Source organism: Aplidium turbinatum, chromosome 11 (assembly GCF_918807975.1).
Source record: "Aplidium turbinatum chromosome 11, kaAplTurb1.1, whole genome shotgun sequence".
Lineage (NCBI taxonomy): Eukaryota > Metazoa > Chordata > Ascidiacea > Aplousobranchia > Polyclinidae > Aplidium > Aplidium turbinatum.
In genome coordinates this window covers 2,042,786-2,063,825 of record NC_137482.1, presented here as the reverse complement: position 1 = coordinate 2,063,825, position 21,040 = coordinate 2,042,786, and the positions used below count along the sequence as shown (strand labels likewise).

Sequence of the window (21,040 nt, the reverse complement as noted above, 5' to 3'; positions counted from 1 at the left end):
ATGTTGCAGCAGAAGCAAAGATTTCAACTTCAAACTTCTGTCTTTCAATTTCAACGCTGACCAAAACGTTTGACGTTTGCTGAATTGGTGCTATTTCAAAGATTTTCAGATAAAGATTTTCAAGCCGCCTCACTTGCATCAGCTTCACTGCGCACAAGAGACCCAAAAGAACTGCGGAATTTTCCCATTGCACAATCAAAAAAGCATGAGGTGTTAATAGATATCATCCGGGAAGCTCAGGCTTACCCAAATGGAAATTACAAGGGACTATTGACTTTGATGGAAGCCTACATTGAACAATGGGTTAAAAGCCAATTTAAGTTTTTGAAGTGTGACATTGCCCATAAAGCAAGATGGATGAAAAAGTTACTTTATTGCTACAAAGTGATCAACTGATCATGCTGCACAAGTCCATTTTACCAGGAACAGCTTCAAACTACCAACTACAAAACATCAAGATTTATGGACTGTGTGTGTTTTAATAGTCTAAGAGTTTAAGTAGTGGTTCAATTGCCGTTTCAGCACCACATGTTGGTCTAATTTTGTCAACACTCTCAAGAACTTCGGTGATATTGACACCGTTGTAAGTGCTGTTGCACTTAAAGCTTTTTCAAAACACACAACACATGGCATTTGTATTGAAAACTCATGTGTGATGGATCTTGAGGGATGAAGATATAACCGACAAAAGTCTTGTATAGTCTCTAAAAATGAATCAATTACTGGAAGGTTTGGTGCTGAATTTGACAAGCCAAAACTACCTGACATCAAAACTAAGCAAGAGCTTTTTGAAACAGTTTATCACGTTTGCTAGCAAACCGTCTGTTCCAGACAATGGTTCACCTATTCAAACGTCATATAAAAACCGTTCAAGTCTACTGAATATTACGTCATGGAAGTTGCTAGAAAATGTGCCAAAATTGCACCATCGTTCATAGACTTGTGTCAAACCTGTTTGGACTTGTTTGGGCCTGTTTCAGTTTGAAACCTGTTTAAACAGGAAATATTACATCAGCTTTAAACACCTGTTTGAATGACTTCATAATTGTCTTTCATTATTGCGTCACAGTACTGCAGATGTGAGTTTGAGATATTGCTATCTATTCTGGTCATTCGTAAAATGATTGTTTGAAAGTTGGCCGCACATTTAACTGTTGGCTTAGTGCTTGCTAGCTGGACAAAGGTTCCGTCTTTTATCCAAGTAATCTGTTCTGTAGTGACAGTTTTCAGTGGTGTACGGCGTTGCACCTCCCTCGTTTTCGATAGCCTCGGGCTAATTTTACAGAAATACACTGTTTGAAAAGAAGTTCAAGTGTGTGTTTGTTCGGTCATTATATACAGACGAACGGATTTGGGAATCTTATGTTACAATTTTCCCACGAAGAGATTATGGTTTACCGCTGTGACCACCGTCTTTTCAAATTTTGCAATCCTCAATGCTTTTCTTAAAAAACCTGAAGTACAATGGAAGAAAATGAGAACCTATTTGCAGAGCGATTATGAACTCTGAGAGTTTGCAATGACTGAGAGGGAAGTGAAGCTTGTGACCAATTTTTTATATTCTTCTGAAAAGTGAAGAAAATCTTCAAAATTGTGTCCAGGTTGGGGAAAAGCAAAGAAGGAAGATGCCTAATATGCATAAACGTTCCCAGAGGTCTGATTGAGAAAAGTGTTTGTAACATGTTTGTATCGTTTGTTGGTTGTTTAAACTGATGAAAGTTTAAGTTATTTTATGGAAAAATGATACAATACAATAAACTTACTTAAAATTGTACTTCATTGCCCTACAGCATTTCATTAAGCCAGTAGCCCAGTGCCCAAAACAAAACCCTCATATTATAAAGTGGCTATGCCAAGTTCTGCTCAACTTGGTTGGTTAAGTGGTGGCAAAACGAAGATTATATTTTCGCCACAAATGGTAGTAAAGAGTTAAAAATGAGCACTAATATGCATATATCTCTAGACCAGTAGTTTTCAACCAGGGTTCCGCGGAACCCTAAGGTTCCGCCAGTAAGTCTAGGGGTTCCGCAAGTTTAACTTCAAATCCGAGAGTCTATTTTATTATTAGATGCATATTGTTTAAATATAATCAAATATTGATTAGGTTTGCCACTATTAATAAATTTACTACACTTTAACACGTTCGCTGCGATCCCTATTTTCGTTGCTTTCTTGTGGTGCGATTACCTTTAACTTTCTGCTTTCCCGCCAAATTTCGTCGACATGTTTTCTTCGAATCAAGGAGTTCTTATTAATCAAACGATGTTTTTTGCATAAGGCAATTAAATTATGGAACAGGGGTTCCTCGAGCTTTTGGAATGTTTCATTGGGTTCCGTTCCACCAAAAAGGTTGAAAACCACTGGTCTAGACCAAAATTCCCAATCAAGGTATACTTTTTTTGAGTGGTGCAGTAATACAAGAGGCCTGTTTTAAAAGTGATTTTAATTAATATAACTTAAAATAGCGTCATCTAGTGCCAAAAAATTATTTTTTTTACGAAATTGGTCACAGAAACTGCCCCTGTGGTAGGGGTAAACATTAATAATTTTTTCCAACTTCCGATTGATGATTAAAGTTCATTAACACAAAGAAAAAGTCAAGCAAGTTTAGATTAGAATTTAAATTTCATGGGGCGTATGCAACACCCTAACCTAGAAGTATGCGAAAAGTTGCAGACAAATCGTTAAAAAAATAATGACAGCGCAATAGGTTGTAGTATTGTTAAAAAAGCGGCTGGGTGATGGTATTTCTTTCCATTACAGATTGTACCTGCAGTGTGATGTGCTTCAAACTGTGGGCCTGCTAATTATAATATCAGACCAGTATTAAAAATTCTTTATGACCCTATTTAAGTATAAAATAAAAGTAATTTTTATTTGACTAATCAATATAATCGATGCCATTATACATCACATAGATTCATTGCAAGAGTTTTATTTAACAAAGCAACAGTATGTAGGTGGTAGCTTACGTGGGCTACTCTGCTCTATGTTTTTAAGATTTCTGTTGCAAACTTTGTCCAGTTATCGATTGAAGCAGTTCCGGTAAAAGTATTGTTAAGGGCGTTACAGTAAAAAGGTAACAGGTTTACTTTCTCAAATAGATTCCTCTAGTCTCAAAAAAGAGAAAAATTTAAGAGAGATGAAAAGGAAGTATTTATATAAGTTGATTACAAAAAAAAAATATTCGAAATTTGCATAACAAAATGTTGTATTGGCTCAATTGTTTGGTTTTTGTTTCATTTTTTTCTTCAAAATTTTTGCTAACCAAAATGTCCTTTCTTTTTCCTGGCCTAAATGTATTTCCTTTTAAGAGCTTTTGTATCCAGTTCAGCTTTTGTGGTGGAGAGATCTGCAAATTATTCATTTGTAAGTTTATAAATTACTAACTAACAACTGATACACTAAATATATGAACAATAAATTGCTACAATGATAAACAATTCGCATAGTTAAGGAAATAAATTTAAAGAATTCCGCTAAATGTATTTTATGAACTGAATAATTTCTCATTTTATTGTAATATTTCGTTGAACAAATTTCTACAAGTAATTTGGTGGAAACACTGCAACCACTTTATTGATTATAATACCTCTTTTAGCAATTGTTAGCACAGTATTGTGTTCAATAAAGGAAAAGGGTATACAGGGAAGCTCAAACTACGCCATCTTGGTTCTGGGAGTAGGGTGCGTCAGAGAAATACAGGAATCAAATCCGGATCTTGCCGTTTTTCACCGAATCGGATCCGGATCTCATTTTTATATAAAAGCCGAATCCCGATTAGTTTCGGATCCTAAATTGTACAATTTTATTGTTAAATTTAGAGCACGCGGCTGTGTCTCGACAAAGACACTTAATGGTATGCCAAATGAAAATGGTGTTCTGATAAAATAGAAAGGAGCAGCTGACTTGAAGACTATATGTCACTTCGCTGCTTTCTGTTGTCTGTTAAATCGCATCTGTGCATGCAGTGTACTATATGTTATCGCAATGGGCCCAAAATAAAATATGAGTATTATCACTTAGAACATTCAAATCAATATATTTTGTTTACAATCGCACTTGCACGACAACGTCCGTAAATTGAAATCAAATGTTTACTTCAAAATAAGTTTGAATAAATGGAAAGTTGTGTTAGCTGTTATTGATGAGGATGATTAATGAAATATATTATTTCATTACAAACAGACTAACATAACTCAGATCGTTTCTCGGCAGCCGATTTGTAGCAAGAATTGACAGCGATAGACACGTGTTTCGCCCATGAGGCTGGGCTCATCAGTATCGCACCGTATTCTACCAAAATTATTCTGCCAGATCGTTTGAAATCTTATCTCAGATAGCAGAATTAGTGATTTTGATTGATTTATAACATGCACGGACGTACACGTCAACAGACACGTCTACGAACGTTGAATCAATGAAAAAACCAAGTTTACCAGCTGGGATACAACGCGACACAGAGGATAGGCAACACTGTAATCGTCAATGCCAACAATGAACAAGCCTTTACGTTCCAACACTTTACAACACTTTATCTAACAAACTATTATCAATTGTTGTCATTACGTGACATCAGTTATGAAAGATTGTGAAAAATCGTAGTCATTCTTTGCGGTCATAATTATTAAGTCTTTTCCCCCGAAAAGTTTTAAAATTAACATTGAAAATTTCTGGTTTACTGGAAATGTGGCTGCTGTCTTTCAATAATGGGTTCTACAATGGCCTTAATAGTTTTTCAAACATTTCATACCCGGTTAGTATCTCGTATTCGAGAGTAGGTCATAGAAACGTTACAATAACATGCTTGGTGTAAAAAATATTTCTTGTCCCTGCACTTTGTAATGTTTTGAGTTGTACAGAACCAAAGAACAATGCAATTGATTCTTTATTACAGTACACGTCACAATATCCCATCTGTCGTGGGTGTGAGCTCGCACGCAACATCCTTCCTGTGTCAGAAGACACAGATTCTAAATTAAAGAAAGACTAGAGAAGTGCTTTTCGAGATACGGAGGTGTTTGCTTGATTTTCTTTAATCACTTTCCTGAGATTCATCCTTTAATAGGCAAACTCATTTTTCAACGTGTTTTGAAATGAGGTGAACTCATAATAAATCTACAGGCTACCACCCATCCTGTTCAGCAGCTGCCCACACTCAGCATCAACACAGGAAATATTCTTCACCACCTTTCGTAATGAAGAAATTACTTCCATTTCTCATTAAATATATGTTTGTTTTTCATTCATTAAACGTCGATAACGCACCATAACCGAACCTCATATTAATTGTCTATTTTCTATTTTTTTACTCATTTATTGTGAAAGTTTTGCATGCCGTACTCTTTTTTTTTCTTCTAAATTTTAAAATTGTGCCAAAGTGTTGCGACCACGTCATAATTATAACTGATTATCTTATAGCGTTCTCAGCACTTTCCAACGTTCGCGTTTTGTTGCTTCTACTTTTTTCTGAAGATGTTGCAATTGTTGATGATTTTTTTTCGCGCAACGCTCAGAGTTCAAAATGGATACCATTACACCTTGCAGGTTTATAATTTTCCATATAAAATGGATTTGTCATCTGACTCATCATTAGAATCTATCAATTTTTGATGATATTGCATCACAAATGAAAGGTCACTGTTTACCGACATGATCACTGTTGCATGTTAAACGGTGTCCGACGTTTTCTTCGTAAACAGTTCTTCGTAAAACAATTCTTCGTAAACAATTCTTTGGAAATAATTCTTCGTAAAATTAATTCTTTGTAAAACAAGTCTTCCCAAAGCATTTCTTCGTGCATGCAATTGAGATTTGATGTATACGAAGAAATGCTTTACGAAGAATTGCTTTACGGATTTCATTTCAGCAACAACTGTTTACGAACAATTGTTTTACGAACAACTGTTTACGAAGAATTGTTTTACGAACAACTGTTTACGAACAATTTGCCTATAACCATGTTAAACGAGAGGCTAGGACAGGGATGTCTAACCTATTATTATAGTGGGCCGCATTGTCACTTAAAATAAATCAATGGGCCGCAGGACCTATTAAATTTCAAGAAAAATAGATACATGAAGAAACAATTAAAAACCATTACTGTAATTTCATCTTTGAAAATAGGAACAAATAACACACACATAGAAAGAAACAAAAATTTATTTTTGCAATACAGAGTCAAAGAGATTTTTGACATTGTTTTCCAGCAAAGAGGTTATCAACATTTGCATTAAAGGACGTTGTCTTGATTCTTAGGATGTTTGCTAAGTGTTTGTCGGCCAGTCTGTGTTTTTTCTGCAGTTTTGATGTTTTTCATGAATAAAAATAACTGCTCGCAACAATATGTGCTGCCTCACATAAACAATAATTTTCTGGACAAATTAACTAATTTATTAAATTCATTATAAGAATGTAATTCTTTGTAAAATATAGGAAGAGTGTGTTCTCTGTGCAAAGTTTTCAAACTTTCTCGACTTAGCACTTCAATCAGTTCAAGTTGGAATTCTGGTGGCGCTTTATCACACTGAAATGAAAATGGGTCACTGAATAATTTTAATTCAATTTCAATCTTTTTGAAGTCACAAAATCTGACTGTAAATTCTTCAAGCAAATCTTCACATAATTTAGCATACTTTTCATAGCTCTTTGAGCTCTTTCAGATAGACTACGAAAATGTACAATTTCTCCAACTTTCAGTTGTGCTTTGAAAAGTTTCAATATCCTGGTAAAGCTACTTACTCGCTCGAACATTAAACTACACAACTGACCTTTCTCTTGTAAATGCAATTTGAGCTCAGCTAGCACTTCTGTGAGGTCAACTAAGAAGGATAAATCATTCCACCATTCTTCATTTTCTATAAAGTTCACATTTTGTTTCTTTTTCTCCATGAAGTTAAAAATACTACTTGCAGTGAAAATGACTAGCGGGCCGCAGTGCGGCCCGTGGGCCGCAGGTTGGACATCCCTGGGCTAGGACAAGTAGAATTCTCTTGGTAAAGGTAATCTTGTCGTACGTTTTGTTTGTCTCGAATTTAAGTTGGTTAAAAGCAGGTTATGTTTCAATCTGTTTATACCGTAGTCTCAGTTACACGGCAATCGTTACCATATGGAAGTCATATTTTTTGTGAAAATTTGGTAAACATCGGAAAATTTACCGACATCAGTCATAAGCAACAATTATTCTGGTTGGTTGATTTTGAATCTTTATCCTCGGACTGATAGGTTATTCCTGGTAGTTTCGCATACTTGTAGAGGCTCTTGGCGCAGGGCCGGTTACCGAGATTGGCAGAGTGAAGTTTCCGATTGTTGAAGTGTTGCTGCCAGGAATTATTACATTCACTAAGCGCCACTGAATGGAGAGCAGTCCTGAAAGTGCGTTGCTCAAGCGCACAACCCGAGAGCCAAACTTGCGCCGCGTGATCTTGAGCCGGGCGCGTAACCACTGAGCTAAGGGGGCGGACATTCTGTAATGCAAAAACAGATACTCTCAAAGTGCAACCACTGCTTTTAAGAAAAGTTGTATTACAAATACGTACCTAGTAGGCTACAGTTTTTAATTCTTTGGTATAGCCTAACTCGACCTGGAATCGAACTTGAAATTCTAGAAGCAGAAGCAAAGAAGTCACTAATCTGGTTAGTTGTAAAATGTATCGTTAGATAGGACATGTGGTTATAACTCGCAAAACAAGCAAAAACTTGAAGCACACAAGATAAATCAGATGGGAAACAAAAGTACAGTCAAACATCAAAATTGAAAAATTCGGAAAACATAAAGACAGAAAGCTACAGTGAGGCACTGAAAAAGCTGAGTCAGACAATTTCAGGAACTGAAGGCAAATTGTCTAAAAGGTTTTTGCTGAGCCTAGATGCAAACATCATCAGTACGTATGTGTTTACCTAAGATGAAACATTTCCTGAAGTCTAAACACAGATTCTTATAGTTTTTCATTCCAAGAACACATTGAATATGTTTACAACGCAGATCATGATATGATGCTAAATATGTTGCTGGTAGCCTGTTAGGCCTACTACTACAAATATATGATCGATTTTGCAGTAGCGTATACCAAAGCAGACGAAGAAAATACCAAAAAAATGCAATAGTGGAAAAAAGTAACAGCAGAATTTTATAGCAGGATAATTTGGGAGTCGAATGATTTAGTGGAAAAAATATTTGAGAGCTAGAGTATTTGAGAGCAGGAGCAATTATTACCAGCAAAATTGGATAGCAGAAGGATTTAATTGCAAGGCTTGGTAGAAGAGAATTTGATTGCAGGAGAGTTTGATAACAGGAAGATTTGATAACAAAAGGACTCGATAAGAAGAGGACTTCAAAGTATGAGGATTTGGTACCAGGAAGATTTCATAGCAGGATGATTTAACAAAAGGCGAATTTGATGGCAGCAGGATTTGATAACAAGAGAAATTGTTAACAGGAGGATTTAATAGCAGGAAGATTTAACAAAAGAAGTTAAAAGAAGCAAGATTTGATAGCAAGAAAATGTGTTAACAGAAAGACTTGATAATAGGAGGATTTGATAGCAACAGGATTGATAGAAGGAAAATTTAATGATAGAAGGATTTAAGAAGGAGAATTTGACGGCAGCAGAATTTCATAGAAAAATGGATTGATAACAGCAGATTTGAAAACAGGAGAATTTGATAAATGGAGGATTTGACAACAAACGATGTGATTGCTAGAGGACTTGAAGGCAAGTGAATTTAGCTGCAAACGGATTTGATAGCAGGAGAGTTCAAAAGCAGAATTTGATAAAAGAAGGATTTGATGCCAAGACAATTTGATGGAAGAAAGCTTTGATAGCAGGAGAATTTGATAAGAGGATTTGATGGCATGAGAATTTTATAGCTAAAGGAGTTGATAAAATGAGAGTTTGATAGCAGGAGGATTTGACATTAGGAAGATTTAATAACTGAAAGATTTGATAGCAGAAAGGTTCGATAGCAGGAGAATATGATGTCAGAAATCTTCCTTTCTGATAATGTGACCGAGAAATTTGAGTTGCCTTTGAGTTATGTTGTTCAATAGTTCCTTATCTTGATGTACTTGGTTCAAAACTTCTGCATTTGTGATGTGATCCGTATATGAAATCCTGAAAGTGCGTTTCGGAAAGGAAGATTTCGAAAATCTCTGTCTTAGCGGCCGCCTTCTCGGGAAACGTGCTCGTGGCAGACAAAGAACAACATTTATATCCAATTTCAATACATCAATCAGCCAACCAAGAACACTTTGGGACACTGCGCGACAAAGGGAACACTGGAGAAATTTACGAACTGAGCATCTAGTTCATCAAAGGCCGCATCGGCTATGATACTGTTGATGATGATGTCAGAAGGATTTGAGAGCAGAAGAACTTGATAGAAGGTGGATTTGATAGCAGGAAGATTTGATTGCAGAAGGATTTGAATGCAAGAGGATTTGATAGCAAAGAATTTGATGGCATGAAAATCTGATAGCAAAAGAATTTGATGGACAAACGAATTTGATGGAAAGAGGATTTGACAGTAGGAAGATGTGATGGCAAAAGGATTTGATAGCAAGAGATTTTGATTCCAGGAGGATTTAAGAACAAAAGAATTTGATATAAAAAGGATTTGATGGCAGGAAAATTTGATGACAAGGGGATTTGATAAAAAGAGGGTGTGATAGAAAAAGGATTTAATGGCAGGAAAATTTGGTGGCAAGAGGATTGATAGCAGGAAGATTTGATAGCAAAAGGATTTGATTGAAGGAAACTTTGATGGCAGGAGGAATTGACAGAAAAAAATGATAGAAAAAAGATTTGGTTGCAGGAGGATATGATAGTACGAGAATTTGATGGCAAGAAAATTTGATGGCATCAAGATTTGTAGATTTGCTTGAAAGAGGATTTGTTTGAAGGAGGATTTGATAGCAAGATGATTTGATAGGAAGAGATTTTGATAGCAGGAGTTTGATAACAGGAGAATTTGATGGCAGGATGATTTGATGGCAATGGGATTTGATAGATTTAATAGCAGGCAGCGATGGGGCAACAGTTTTTTAAAGTGACTAAAGAAAATGCTGTAAAACAAAATGTAGCCTACAAATGTGGAATATTTTAAAGAAATTTGGCAGGAATCGGTATAGAGGTCTGGGTAAAAAGAAACGGGACTGACGCCACAGATTGCGTAATACAAAAGTCTCACTCGAATCAATGCTTTCACAGAGTTTCATAACATCTGTTGAGTGTTCGACAGATGTGTTGTCACAATGACATTGTTGCGTTTGTTTTTAGGGAGAGGTGAAGGTGGTAAAGTATCTGTTAACAATTTCCATTAAACTTTTTTATTGAATAAAGTGATTTTGTTTTCAATTTTGCAAAATGACAACTGAACAAAGAATCAACATCAAATTTTGTGTTAAACTTGGAAAAACAGCAACAGAGACTTTGAAGATGCTGCGTGAGGCTTATGGTGATTCTTGCATGTCGAGAGCAAGAGTGTGTGAATGGCACAAGCGATTTGTGGAGGGCAGGGAGGATGTGGATAATGATCCCAAATCAGGAAGGCCTTCCACTTCCAAGACAGATGCAAACATCGAAAAGGTTCGTCAGTTGGTTCGCAGTGACCGCCGGATCACTATTCGAATTATGGCTGGCGAACTTGGACTTGACAAAGAAACAGCCCGAAGCATTTTGGTAGAAAAGTTGGGTATGCGTAAAGTGTGTGCCAAAATGGTTCCACGGCTCTTGACACAAGAGCAGAAAGCTCATCGTCTGAATGTGTGTCAAGACATCCTTGAACAAATTGATGCAGATGTAAAAATATTAGAAAGGGTCATCACAGGAGACGAATCGTGGATTTTTCAATATGATCCTGAGACAAAAAGACAGAGCAGGCAATGGAAAACTGTGAATTCACCAAAACCGAAGAAGGCTCGCATGCAACGGTCACAAATGAAGGTCATGCTGATCACATTTTTGACCACCAAGGCTTAGTCCACTGTGAGTTTGTACCTCAAGGACAAACGGTTAATCGGCACTTTTATAAAGAAATGCTAACTCGCCTTATCAATAAAATTCGTCTGAAGCGAAGAGCCTTGTGGTCAAGCAAAACTTGGATTTTGCACCATGACAATGCACGTGCGCACACATCCCTCATGGTGAAGCAATTTTTGGTCTCCAAGCAAATCACCACATTGCACCATCCACCTTACTCTCCAGACCTTGCTCTTTGTGATTTTTTTCTGTTTCCAAAATTGAAGGGGGTAATCAAGGAAACACGCTTTGAAGGGGTTGATGATATCAAAACTAACGTGATGGCACACATCAAATCCATAGAAAAAAGAAAATTTGAAGAATGCTTCAGGGCATGGTCAAGAAGAATGACAAAGTGCGTGGAAGCCGATGGCGAATATTTTGAAGGTGACCATTAGAGGTCACATTAGAGTTGTACTTCGTATTCAAAGTGAACTTCACTCGCTATGGGTTTTAATAAACTTTAAAATTCACCAGTCTCGTTTCTTTTTAGCCAGACCTCTATACCGATTCCTGCCAAATTTCTTTAAAATATTCCACATTTGTAGGCTAAATTTTGTTTTATCGCATTTTCTTTAGTCGTTTTAAAAAACTGTTTCGATAGCGCTAAGACAAATACCGCAAACAAGCAAATTATAATAGTAAGTTTATTTGTTTTATTGTTTGGGTATGTGATGTAGCCTAAACTTGAGAAAAAAGTTCATCCCTGTTCCTAAAATTTTTGCTAAACCAGTCATAGAGAGAAACATATGCAAATACAAAATCTATTTGAATAAGTATACTCCTTATGATTGCTTTTATAAGAAATCTAAGACAGCACTTAACTTTTTCTGTCAATTTCTATTTTATTATTTTATTGGCTTTGCTGGGACGCACTGAGTGTTGCTATTTCCAATTGCTGCATCTTATTTCTGGTACATGTGCCTATATGGGATATAAACTTATTATGCTTTTTAGCAAACAGATAAGAATAATGAGTTACGTCATTGTTTTGATGATGCTTGTGACGTCATGTGTGGCTCAGGATCTGATGACGTGTTCAAGAACAAGCGACACTTATCAACTTCCCTCTGCTCTTCCATCTACTCCATCCTCTCCCCTAATTGGACGGCCGGGAAAACAAGGGGCTGTGGGGCAGAAAGGTGCAATGGGAGTGCGGGGGGAAAAGGGAGATGTTGGAATGAGAGGTACGAAGGGCCAAAAGGGAGAATCGACTGATGAAGAGGAAACTGATAGGATGAAAGGTGAACAAAGATAAAAATTAGTGTATTTAAATTTTAATAGAGACATAAATGATAAAGTGGTTGTTGTCATGAGTTGTTCAAAATATTGTAATTTTATCTTCTACAAAGGTCCATAATTCAGTCACCTTAGTAGCAGGATAATATACTTTAAATTGAAACTTCTGCAGTGTACAGGTCTTCAAACTTCATCCCAGTAGTCAACGAATTTCATCAGATCTTTTCCAAAACTGACCCGTTTCCAATACAACTGACATCATAATCTCAACTTCCTACAGCCAAGGCCTATGAGAGGGGGGTACGGAGGGTACAGCGTACCCTTGAGGGCCCAGGCCTGTGTTTTTTGGGGGGCCCGAAATTGTGGTTTTATAGTTTACGCGAAAAAATGTTTGGTTAAAACCATCCTAAACGACTGATTTCAAGCATAAAAGTTGTTATTCTTTAGTCTTGGGGGGCCCGTAATCTAGCAAAAGGGCCCAGAAAGGTAATCGAGTGCTTTGCGAGCAAATTAGGAGCCAAAAGTGGTAATTTAATGCATTACGTTCAAAAATGTTCTGTTAAAAGCACCCTAAATTAAATCACAAAAGTTAGTTGTTCTCCTGTCCTGAGGGGGGGGGGGGGGGAGTAGCATAGTGTAGCAAAAACAGGTTTTAGAAAAACTCGAGCAAAAAGCCCGGGTTTTTTTGTGTTTTTGAAAAACTATTTGACAAAGGTAGTTTCACGCTTCTTTCACTTCCAAATGAATTTCGGAGTTAGAGCAGGAGCCGGAAAATACTTTCGGAGCAGGAGTCAAAAAAATTGACTTCTCTCGTTCACCTCTGCTAGTGCTGGACATGTGGTGAATGAAAAAGTTAATGAAGAAAGGTTAGGAATGATCAGATAATTAACTTGATTATGTTTTAACAAGATGTTATGTTTGAGCATTGGTAGAGAGCTTGGCTTGTACCAGATACATATAACACTCAGTAACGTTAACGGATTTAACATTAAACACACAAAGAAAAAACATGAAAAAACTACTAAATCCAACGTTTTCGACACCACATAGTGTCCTCTTCAGAAATAATTATAAGCTACATCTAAGAGAAATAAAACAATGACTTTAAAAATTTTACATTAAAGATGTACAATAAACGACACCTCTCAGCAGCACCATCAACAACTGACACACGAATTCAATGCAGAATACGCAACCATAATTCTTTACCCTGTACTTTTTCGAATTACTTCAAAAAAACATCAAACGTTCATAATCGCTCAACTAGATGTTCAATCAAAAATGATAATTGCTTTGTTCCTCTGTATGCTACTACAAAACTTCAACGAAGCATCAAGTAGCCTATAGTGGAGTAAAAATATGGAACTCAATCCCACTAGATATTAAAAAAAATCTTTTGACTCATTTAAAAAACTTTACAAAAACTATCTAATTGCAGAATATTAAAGTTGAATGCAGTGTAATTTACTAATGTGGACCGATACTCTTTAAGCTTTTAATCGTTGACTATCAACACCTAATATTGGAACTTGAAATTTTGACATATCATTGATGCAAGTTTGTTTCTGTCTTGACTCTTTGTTGCAAGTGTAGATATTTTAGTGTAATGTTTATTAAATGTTTATCATCGACTTGGCTGAGGGTGGCTGCTTGACTCGAAGACCATCATGGTCACTTCGCAGCTTCCCGTTGTGATTTACTTACTTCAAAGATGCAGTGTGCATTTGTTATTTTTCTTTGTTTCAATTGTGTTTGTTAAGCGTGCTGCATCATTTAATGATTTTGCTGTTATAATATTGCACAACAAAATAAACCAATCAATCAATCAATCAATTGGCGAGGGACAGATCACATGATATGCACAACACAAAATAATAGTTTTATTGCAGCCTGATACTATTATTGCGCACAGATGTCTAATTCCGCAGTAAAAAGTTGTGTGGTGTGCAATACGCCTAAGCAAACATCACACTTTTTGCCCAAGACAAAGGGGGCCTGGAGTGAGAGGGGGGCCCGAAATGACTCTTCGTATCCCTAGTGAAAATTTCTCTCAGAGGCCCTGCCTGCAGCTCATGCTCAAGATAACTGATCTATGTTGTTATGAGTGATGCGATCGCTTCTCCCCGACGTCTGTGTGGTTTCGAACCAAAGAACAAATAGATTTTCCGGTCACTTTATTCCTTTCGTTTTGCACTATACTGTACAGTTCCACTTGTAACAAATAGTATTAATGTCACTATAAAAGCGCTCAAAGCAAGTGCTGGATGTTGAATGTCTGTTTCGTCATAGACAATACCTCGTCCTTTCACTGTCAATTGTTATAAATTGCTAATTGATAAATTCTGTAACAAAATTATGTTGAATTGTTGCAGGACGAATAGCAGTTTTGGAGCAGCAACTGGGTCGTTTGACAATTGGTAAGAGAGTCAAGATTTCGCATGGGATGTAGCCACGTTTAAAAATAGTTTCTTGAAAAGCTTTCTTTCAAGGTGTAATTGAAATCATAACTTTTCATTAAAACAAATTTTCAAATTCTTACAACCATAACGATTATGGTATGTTTTTCCTAAAGCTATTTTGTTGCACAACTATTTAAAAAAGACTGAAAAAATACGGAATATATGTGATCTGGTTTATTTTAGTCCAGCTTCTTTTGACTCTGTAGCAAAGCGACATACAAATAACTTGCAAATTGGTTTATTTCACAACAGCTTTGACACCTCTGCCAGAACCAGGATGGCTCAACGGTATAAATGGATACCAGTACAAACTAACAGAAGCTGCAGCCAGTTGGCAAGCAAGCCGGACAGCTTGCCAAGCACTTGGTGGAGATCTTGCTGTTCATGGAATGCAAAGTGATATAAGAAAGTGAGTGATAACTTGTTTTAAAGTGTAATTCTTGTTATGGTACATTACTATAGCTATATTGACCTAAGTCAAATATAGTTATTACTATCTGAATCCTTAACAGCCTGTTTCACCTATAGGGATCATCAGAAGTTTTGAAAAACATGCAAAAGCAATAAATCGTTAATTCCAGAAGAGATATTAAATATTATAACTTGACCTATATGTGCAAGGGCTATATGTGCAAACCGAAAACGTTTCCTTTATATTACTTTTTATTTGTTTGTGAAGTTAACAAATTTTCTTAGGCCTAAATGCCTGTTCATTGCCAGCTCAATCTATCTGTTAGAAAAGGAGATATGGTGCTGCATCTGATGTAAGATGTAACCCAAAACAATGGCGCCAGTTTAAATTCGTACTCAGTGGAGAATATTGTTGACTTGGTTTTGCCGACTTACGGTTTCTGAGGTTGTCTTTCAAAAACGTTATTTGCTGACTTTTGCAAAATGTCTTCCCTGATGATGCCCAGTTAATGACTTTAATGCTGACCTTGCCTTTAAGGTACATATACAATGGAATATCAGGTTCTGGTAACATATGGATAGGATTGGGTGATCTTGAAGAAGAAGGAATGTTCAGATGGGTGGATGGAACTCTTTCGACTCCAGACAATACTGCATGGAATACAGGAGAACCAAACGGAGGCAGAACAGAAAACTGTGGGATGATCTATCCACCTGGCTACTCCTATCGTTTCAATGATGCCAGATGTTCTTTTCACACCTTCAAAGGAATTTGTGAGAAACGTCTCACTGCGTAAGATTGTGAAGTTCAAACAAACGTCGTTTGCAAATAAGAGCGGATTACTCTATGATTATGAAAACTCTTTGTAACTAACTCTTTGTAAACTCTTTGTAACTCTTTGTAAAAAACACATAAAAAATTTTAACATTAACATTGGTAACACAAGCATTCAACAAAAAGATCAAATAAAATACCTTGGCGTTTACATAGATAACAAATTAACATGGAAATATCACATAGATAAAATTTGCGGAAAAGTAGCAAAAGGTTTATGGGCGTTGCTTAAACTCAGAAATTATGTCAACACAGACACTTTAAAAGATGTGTATCACGCTTTGATTTACTGTCATTTGCAATATTGTATTTCAAGCTGGGGAAAGGCCTGTGACAGTGCACTGGATCCATTAATAAAATTACAAAAAAAGGTTGTAAGAATAATTACGAAACAAAATTACTATGCTCACACTAATTTTTTATTTTTCAAAATGAACATCTTGAAACTAAAAGACATACATAACATTGAAATAAAAAAACATATGTACAAAGTTCATATGAATGAGTATCCATCTACGTATTGTGATTTATTTACAAATGCTTCATCTATTCATCAGCATAACACAAGATATCAAACAAGCAACAATTATTTTATAAACAGATCAAACACAGAACTTGGCAAGAAGTCCATGCAGGTATTGGGACCAATGCTCTGGTCAGAGGTTCCAAGCAGGCTAAAAAACTTATCATTTCATTGTTTCAAAAAAAAGATCAAAACGTTAATTTTACAAAGCTACAGTGCATCGTAAGTGATATGTTATGGAAACCAACTTGTCAGTTGCTTCGGAAACTTTATTATTCTCTGCTTGCTTCATGGAATTTTGTGTTTTGGCCTACGTTATCATCAATATGTTGTTTTTTTTTGTGCGTATGCTGTTGTTGAAGCGCGGGAACGTTTCAATTATTATTTTTCTCTTGTAAGCTTATTTTAAATGGAAAAATCGTAATTTCCGTACGGTGGCAATTGACTAGTAGACCGTATGGTCGTCTCGTTGTCTCCCTGTCGGTATGGGAACTTGTGTAACTTTTGTACTGTGTATATTGCATATTTCAAACATGTACCTATGTTCCTGTTACTGACAAATAAAACATTGATTGATTGATTGATTGAACTTTCAATGTATAAAACTATACACGAAGATCATTGGAACGGACCATGTACGGTATATTCGATGATTTATTGTGCAGAGATCGATGTGTATCTGTCAAAAGTAGCACTGGTTGAGCAATGAGCAACGAGATGTGCTTTGTGATAAAATTGAAAAAGGAATTCTATGTAAAGCCGATTTGTGTTCATTTGGAGTAGTCCACTATGCGACAAAACAAACGATTTATTGTAGGATCATACCATATTTGCAGAAAGTTTCAAACAATTTAATTTCTTTTCAATACCTCTCATTGTTTGTGATCATGTTTGCAGATTTCAAAAAGAATGAGAAAATCAAACCTGAAAGTCAGCTGGTTAAAAGCAAAGTTACACAGACATGTCAACAGCCTTCCGTTTAGCTTAGAGCAAAGTTTATGATGCTTATGATGTTAGAATTAGGGCTGCCATATGTTCTCTTTTCAGAGGATTTATCTTCTTTTTGCAAAAACACATAGGCTGTCTTCCGAGGACACTCAAAAATGCTTAAATGTCTTCGTTTTTGCCTTTTGAATTTTCTTGCTTATATTTTAAACTGGATTTTATTTTTCTGTGACTTTTCGGCTTGTGTTTGATTAATTATCTACTTTGTGCTGTAGCCTACCAATGTAACAAGTTGATTTCTAGATTCTTTCAGACAGTGGCGTACCTTGTTGCGGCTAGTTGATTGGACTAACCTAAGTTAAACAATTTTTGTCTACAAAGTATTTCCACTTCAAATTTTTAAACTCCAAATATAAATATGTGTCAGGATACCAGCAAGGCAATGCTACTAAAATGGAAACCAACCTATGATAATACTAGATCGTATAAGGTGCAATGGGAAAAACAATTTATATGTTTAAAATAAGTTTTCTAACAAGTATGAGTATCACATTTTTTCTGTCTTTTCTTTCATGATGCAGCCACAATAGTTCAAGAGACAACTGTTCACTGAGTCCGTTTCTAGCATCTTAGCGGTTGAGTACAATTTCACATCATATTTAGTGCAAACAAGTTTACTATCTAGTAAAAGCTGGTCCTTCCTTGTTGAAACAAGCTAAGGAACCGAAAAATATTCTTGAGCTTAATCTGACAAATAAATTTGTTTTGTTTTTTAGCTTTAACTTTTGCTCTATAGCCTAGGTCTTTTTCTAGTTATCCATGAAAATGTAAAAACTTGTTCAAACGTAAATCCCCGCTTGCATTTTACTTGCTAACGAAATTTGTCTCTCTTTTTGAGCAATGAAAATACGGTAGGCTAGTTACAATGAACGTCAAAGACCGTTTACAGCAACAGTTCAACAAGGTAGGCTATGTTGTCGCTTAAAGACACAATAAAGATACAATCTTGTTAAAAACTTAGGAAGAAAATTAAAAATGCAAAAGAGCAGAATATTTGAACGTTTTTGAGTGTTCACGGAGGACAATTTATATTTCTTGAGAAAACAACACAAATCCTCCAAATGGAAGACATATAGTTTTTTAGTTTACTTTAGATTTTAGGTTTTTTAGTTTCACTTTTTCTTAACTCAGCAATATTTCGATTCAATATCTAGACAGGTACTTTATATAGACGTTACAAAAACGTTAGAATACACGCCGCTAAAGTTTTTTTTATTTTTTTATGGCAAAATAGAGTTCAAGTTGCCGACTGTTTGATTTAAACTAAACTTTGCATTTATTAGATTTAAACAAAGCATCTAAACATAAGTTTAACAACCAAAAACTCAAACTCATTCAAATTCAAACTCATTCCCCGAGGCAAATCTGAATACCGTGGTGTTATAATTGTAATCATTCTTGAATCACTTGTTCAATTTGTGCTTTTCAGTTCTGAGCGTCGTTGCAGTTATAGGGCATAGTAAAGTTTATCTTACGATTTTTATTTCATGTGGATTACAAATTTGTAATTCCTGATAAGAACACAAGTGCGTGTCGAAAACGAGTTTATTTTAATTCTGTCATATTTTTTGTATGTGATACATTATGTTGAGTTCGCTAAAGTTACTTTGTTTTGTCTGTTGAAGGTTCAACAAAGCAAACTCCCCATCAAAGTTTTAAAACAAGAAAAGTTTATAAAAAAAGCGCTCAAAAATATAGAATATGCGTCGACCGGGAGTCGAACCCGGAACTAGTGCTTGGAAGGCACCAATGCTAACCGTTACACCATCGACGCTTGAAAGTTGCTACAAGTTAGCTTTACTTAGATTATACCACATCAACCATCATGGCGAGAGAGAAAAGGCGGAGATATCGAAGATTACACATCGTCTTAAAATACGCCTCATGCGTTACAAGGTTATCTTGACAATATTTATTTAATGTTAATTTCTTACTCTAACTCGCAGTTGTGCGTTACTTTTCAATTCAAAGATGGTTGCGCTATTCATCTTTGTAATTATTTAGCTAAAAGGCTGCAGTTAGTGTCACATATTCGTTAAACGGTAACTTCTCTGAATAGTTTGCTCTTTTATACCAAAGGCAAGGAAAACAAAGCGACACACTGGGATTGAGCTTCGTAATTGTTGATATATTTTAGATACAAATAAGCTACGTAATGAAAAGTAATTTCAGAATGCAAAATTTTCAGATCTTTTTTTCAAAATTCTTTGAAGGAAACCCCCCCTGAGTGCTTCGTCTTCGGCGACTCGTTTCCGGGATCAATGACATGTGCAATTGCCCTCCCCCCTCTTTTTTCTGGCTACGCTTCTAATCAAGGGCCCTCCGCTGTCTGAGGGCCCACCTATGTTAAGATTGCCCAGCATTTTTTTCAATATTTCACATCAAGAGAGTGAAATATCGCTACAAAAGCTCGATATTTAATATATTTTCAATAAATATTAAGAAAAATATTTATTTGTATATATTTGAAATATATTGTAATGCTTAGTCCTATTGTGTTACTTTGCGCTTTTTATCATTAGATTTGAAATGATGAGAAGTTCATTGTTGACAGAAAAAGTGCTTAAGCACTGCTTGTGTTCATCATGATGTGTTTCTGCAGTTAATTGTGCTTTCACAAAGGAAGGACACTTCGCTGAGTGTCAGCACATTACACACCACTTAACACAATTATACGGAAATGCCATTGTATAAATGTTTTGTTCTTATCGGTTGTTCTTTCATAAGAGCTATTATGACACAGGATGTACTCAACAATATCCGAAAGCTATAAGTCCATTTGAGAGGTCAGCCGTTGCCATCCACGTCAGTTGTTGTTCGTTCACTTCACATGTGTTGAATTCACCCATACTCATGTAGAAATCGGCTTAAAAATTGCACCACTGCTTCAATCACAGTGAATGTTTTAGAGTTTGTTCTCACACACCCAGCACTTCCAACTTGCTTATTTATTCGCCGTCGAGTGTTTCCGGGCTGATTAGCGATCATAATGCGCCGTTCGCTTGCGCTTGTGACGTAACAACACAGAAGTGCTTGTCATGAGAATTGTCATCAGCGAGCTTGGAATGGCGATCGCGGTTAGTTAGACAACAACGGATAACCAACGTTCTGCCTTCTATTCCTTTTATATGATTTCTGGATTGATAAAACATTAGTATCGCATAGACACCGTGCATTTGATTTGCAGTCTTCCATAATGACTGGAATGAGAAAACATACAGCTAAAAAGATAAAAATTTAACTGCGTAATATTTTTGTCAAACAAATACACAACTTTGCTGTTTTAGAAGAAGGAAAACCTCAAAATCAACCCCAATTATTTGCAATCGAAGAATTTTTTTTAAGATTGTTCGACAAGATGTTTTAAAAAATAAATAAAACGAAAGTTTGTTTCTCCGGCCGTTCTGAGACCAAACAATCATGTAAAGAATTGTTGGATGTTTTACGGAATTCCCACAAAATCTTTGCGGATGCTAAAATGATTAATAATAATCATAATCACCAAATTTTTTTGCTAAACTGCAGAAGTTGTCCATGTTTAATGCATATA

At 35.9% G+C, this 21,040-nt stretch overlaps 2 protein-coding genes and 1 non-coding gene across 3 annotated transcripts; 2 read left to right on the top strand and 1 right to left on the bottom strand.

Annotated features, from left to right (window-relative positions):
* The first annotated feature begins 10,364 nt into the window (after window positions 1-10,364).
* Window positions 10,365-10,896, top strand: LOC145779273 (protein GVQW3-like). Its single transcript, XM_082590815.1, has 2 exons — window positions 10,365-10,748; window positions 10,813-10,896. The coding sequence occupies exons 1-2, from the start codon at window positions 10,365-10,367 to the stop codon at window positions 10,894-10,896; spliced, it is 468 nt and encodes a 155-aa protein (XP_082446941.1).
* A 1,099-nt stretch (window positions 10,897-11,995) lies between these two features.
* LOC145779481 (C-type lectin-like) lies at window positions 11,996-17,315 on the top strand. The gene is made up of 4 exons (XM_082591083.1): window positions 11,996-12,262; window positions 14,630-14,674; window positions 14,969-15,125; window positions 15,666-17,315. Exons 1-4 carry the CDS (start codon window positions 12,013-12,015, stop codon window positions 15,922-15,924), a joined length of 711 nt encoding a protein of 236 aa, XP_082447209.1. The 5' UTR covers window positions 11,996-12,012; the 3' UTR covers window positions 15,925-17,315.
* A 1,877-nt stretch (window positions 17,316-19,192) lies between these two features.
* On the bottom strand, window positions 19,193-19,264 carry Trnag-ucc (transfer RNA glycine (anticodon UCC)). The gene has a single exon. It is a non-coding gene; the product is annotated as a tRNA-Gly (tRNA).
* Between the last annotated feature and the right edge of the window lie 1,776 nt (window positions 19,265-21,040).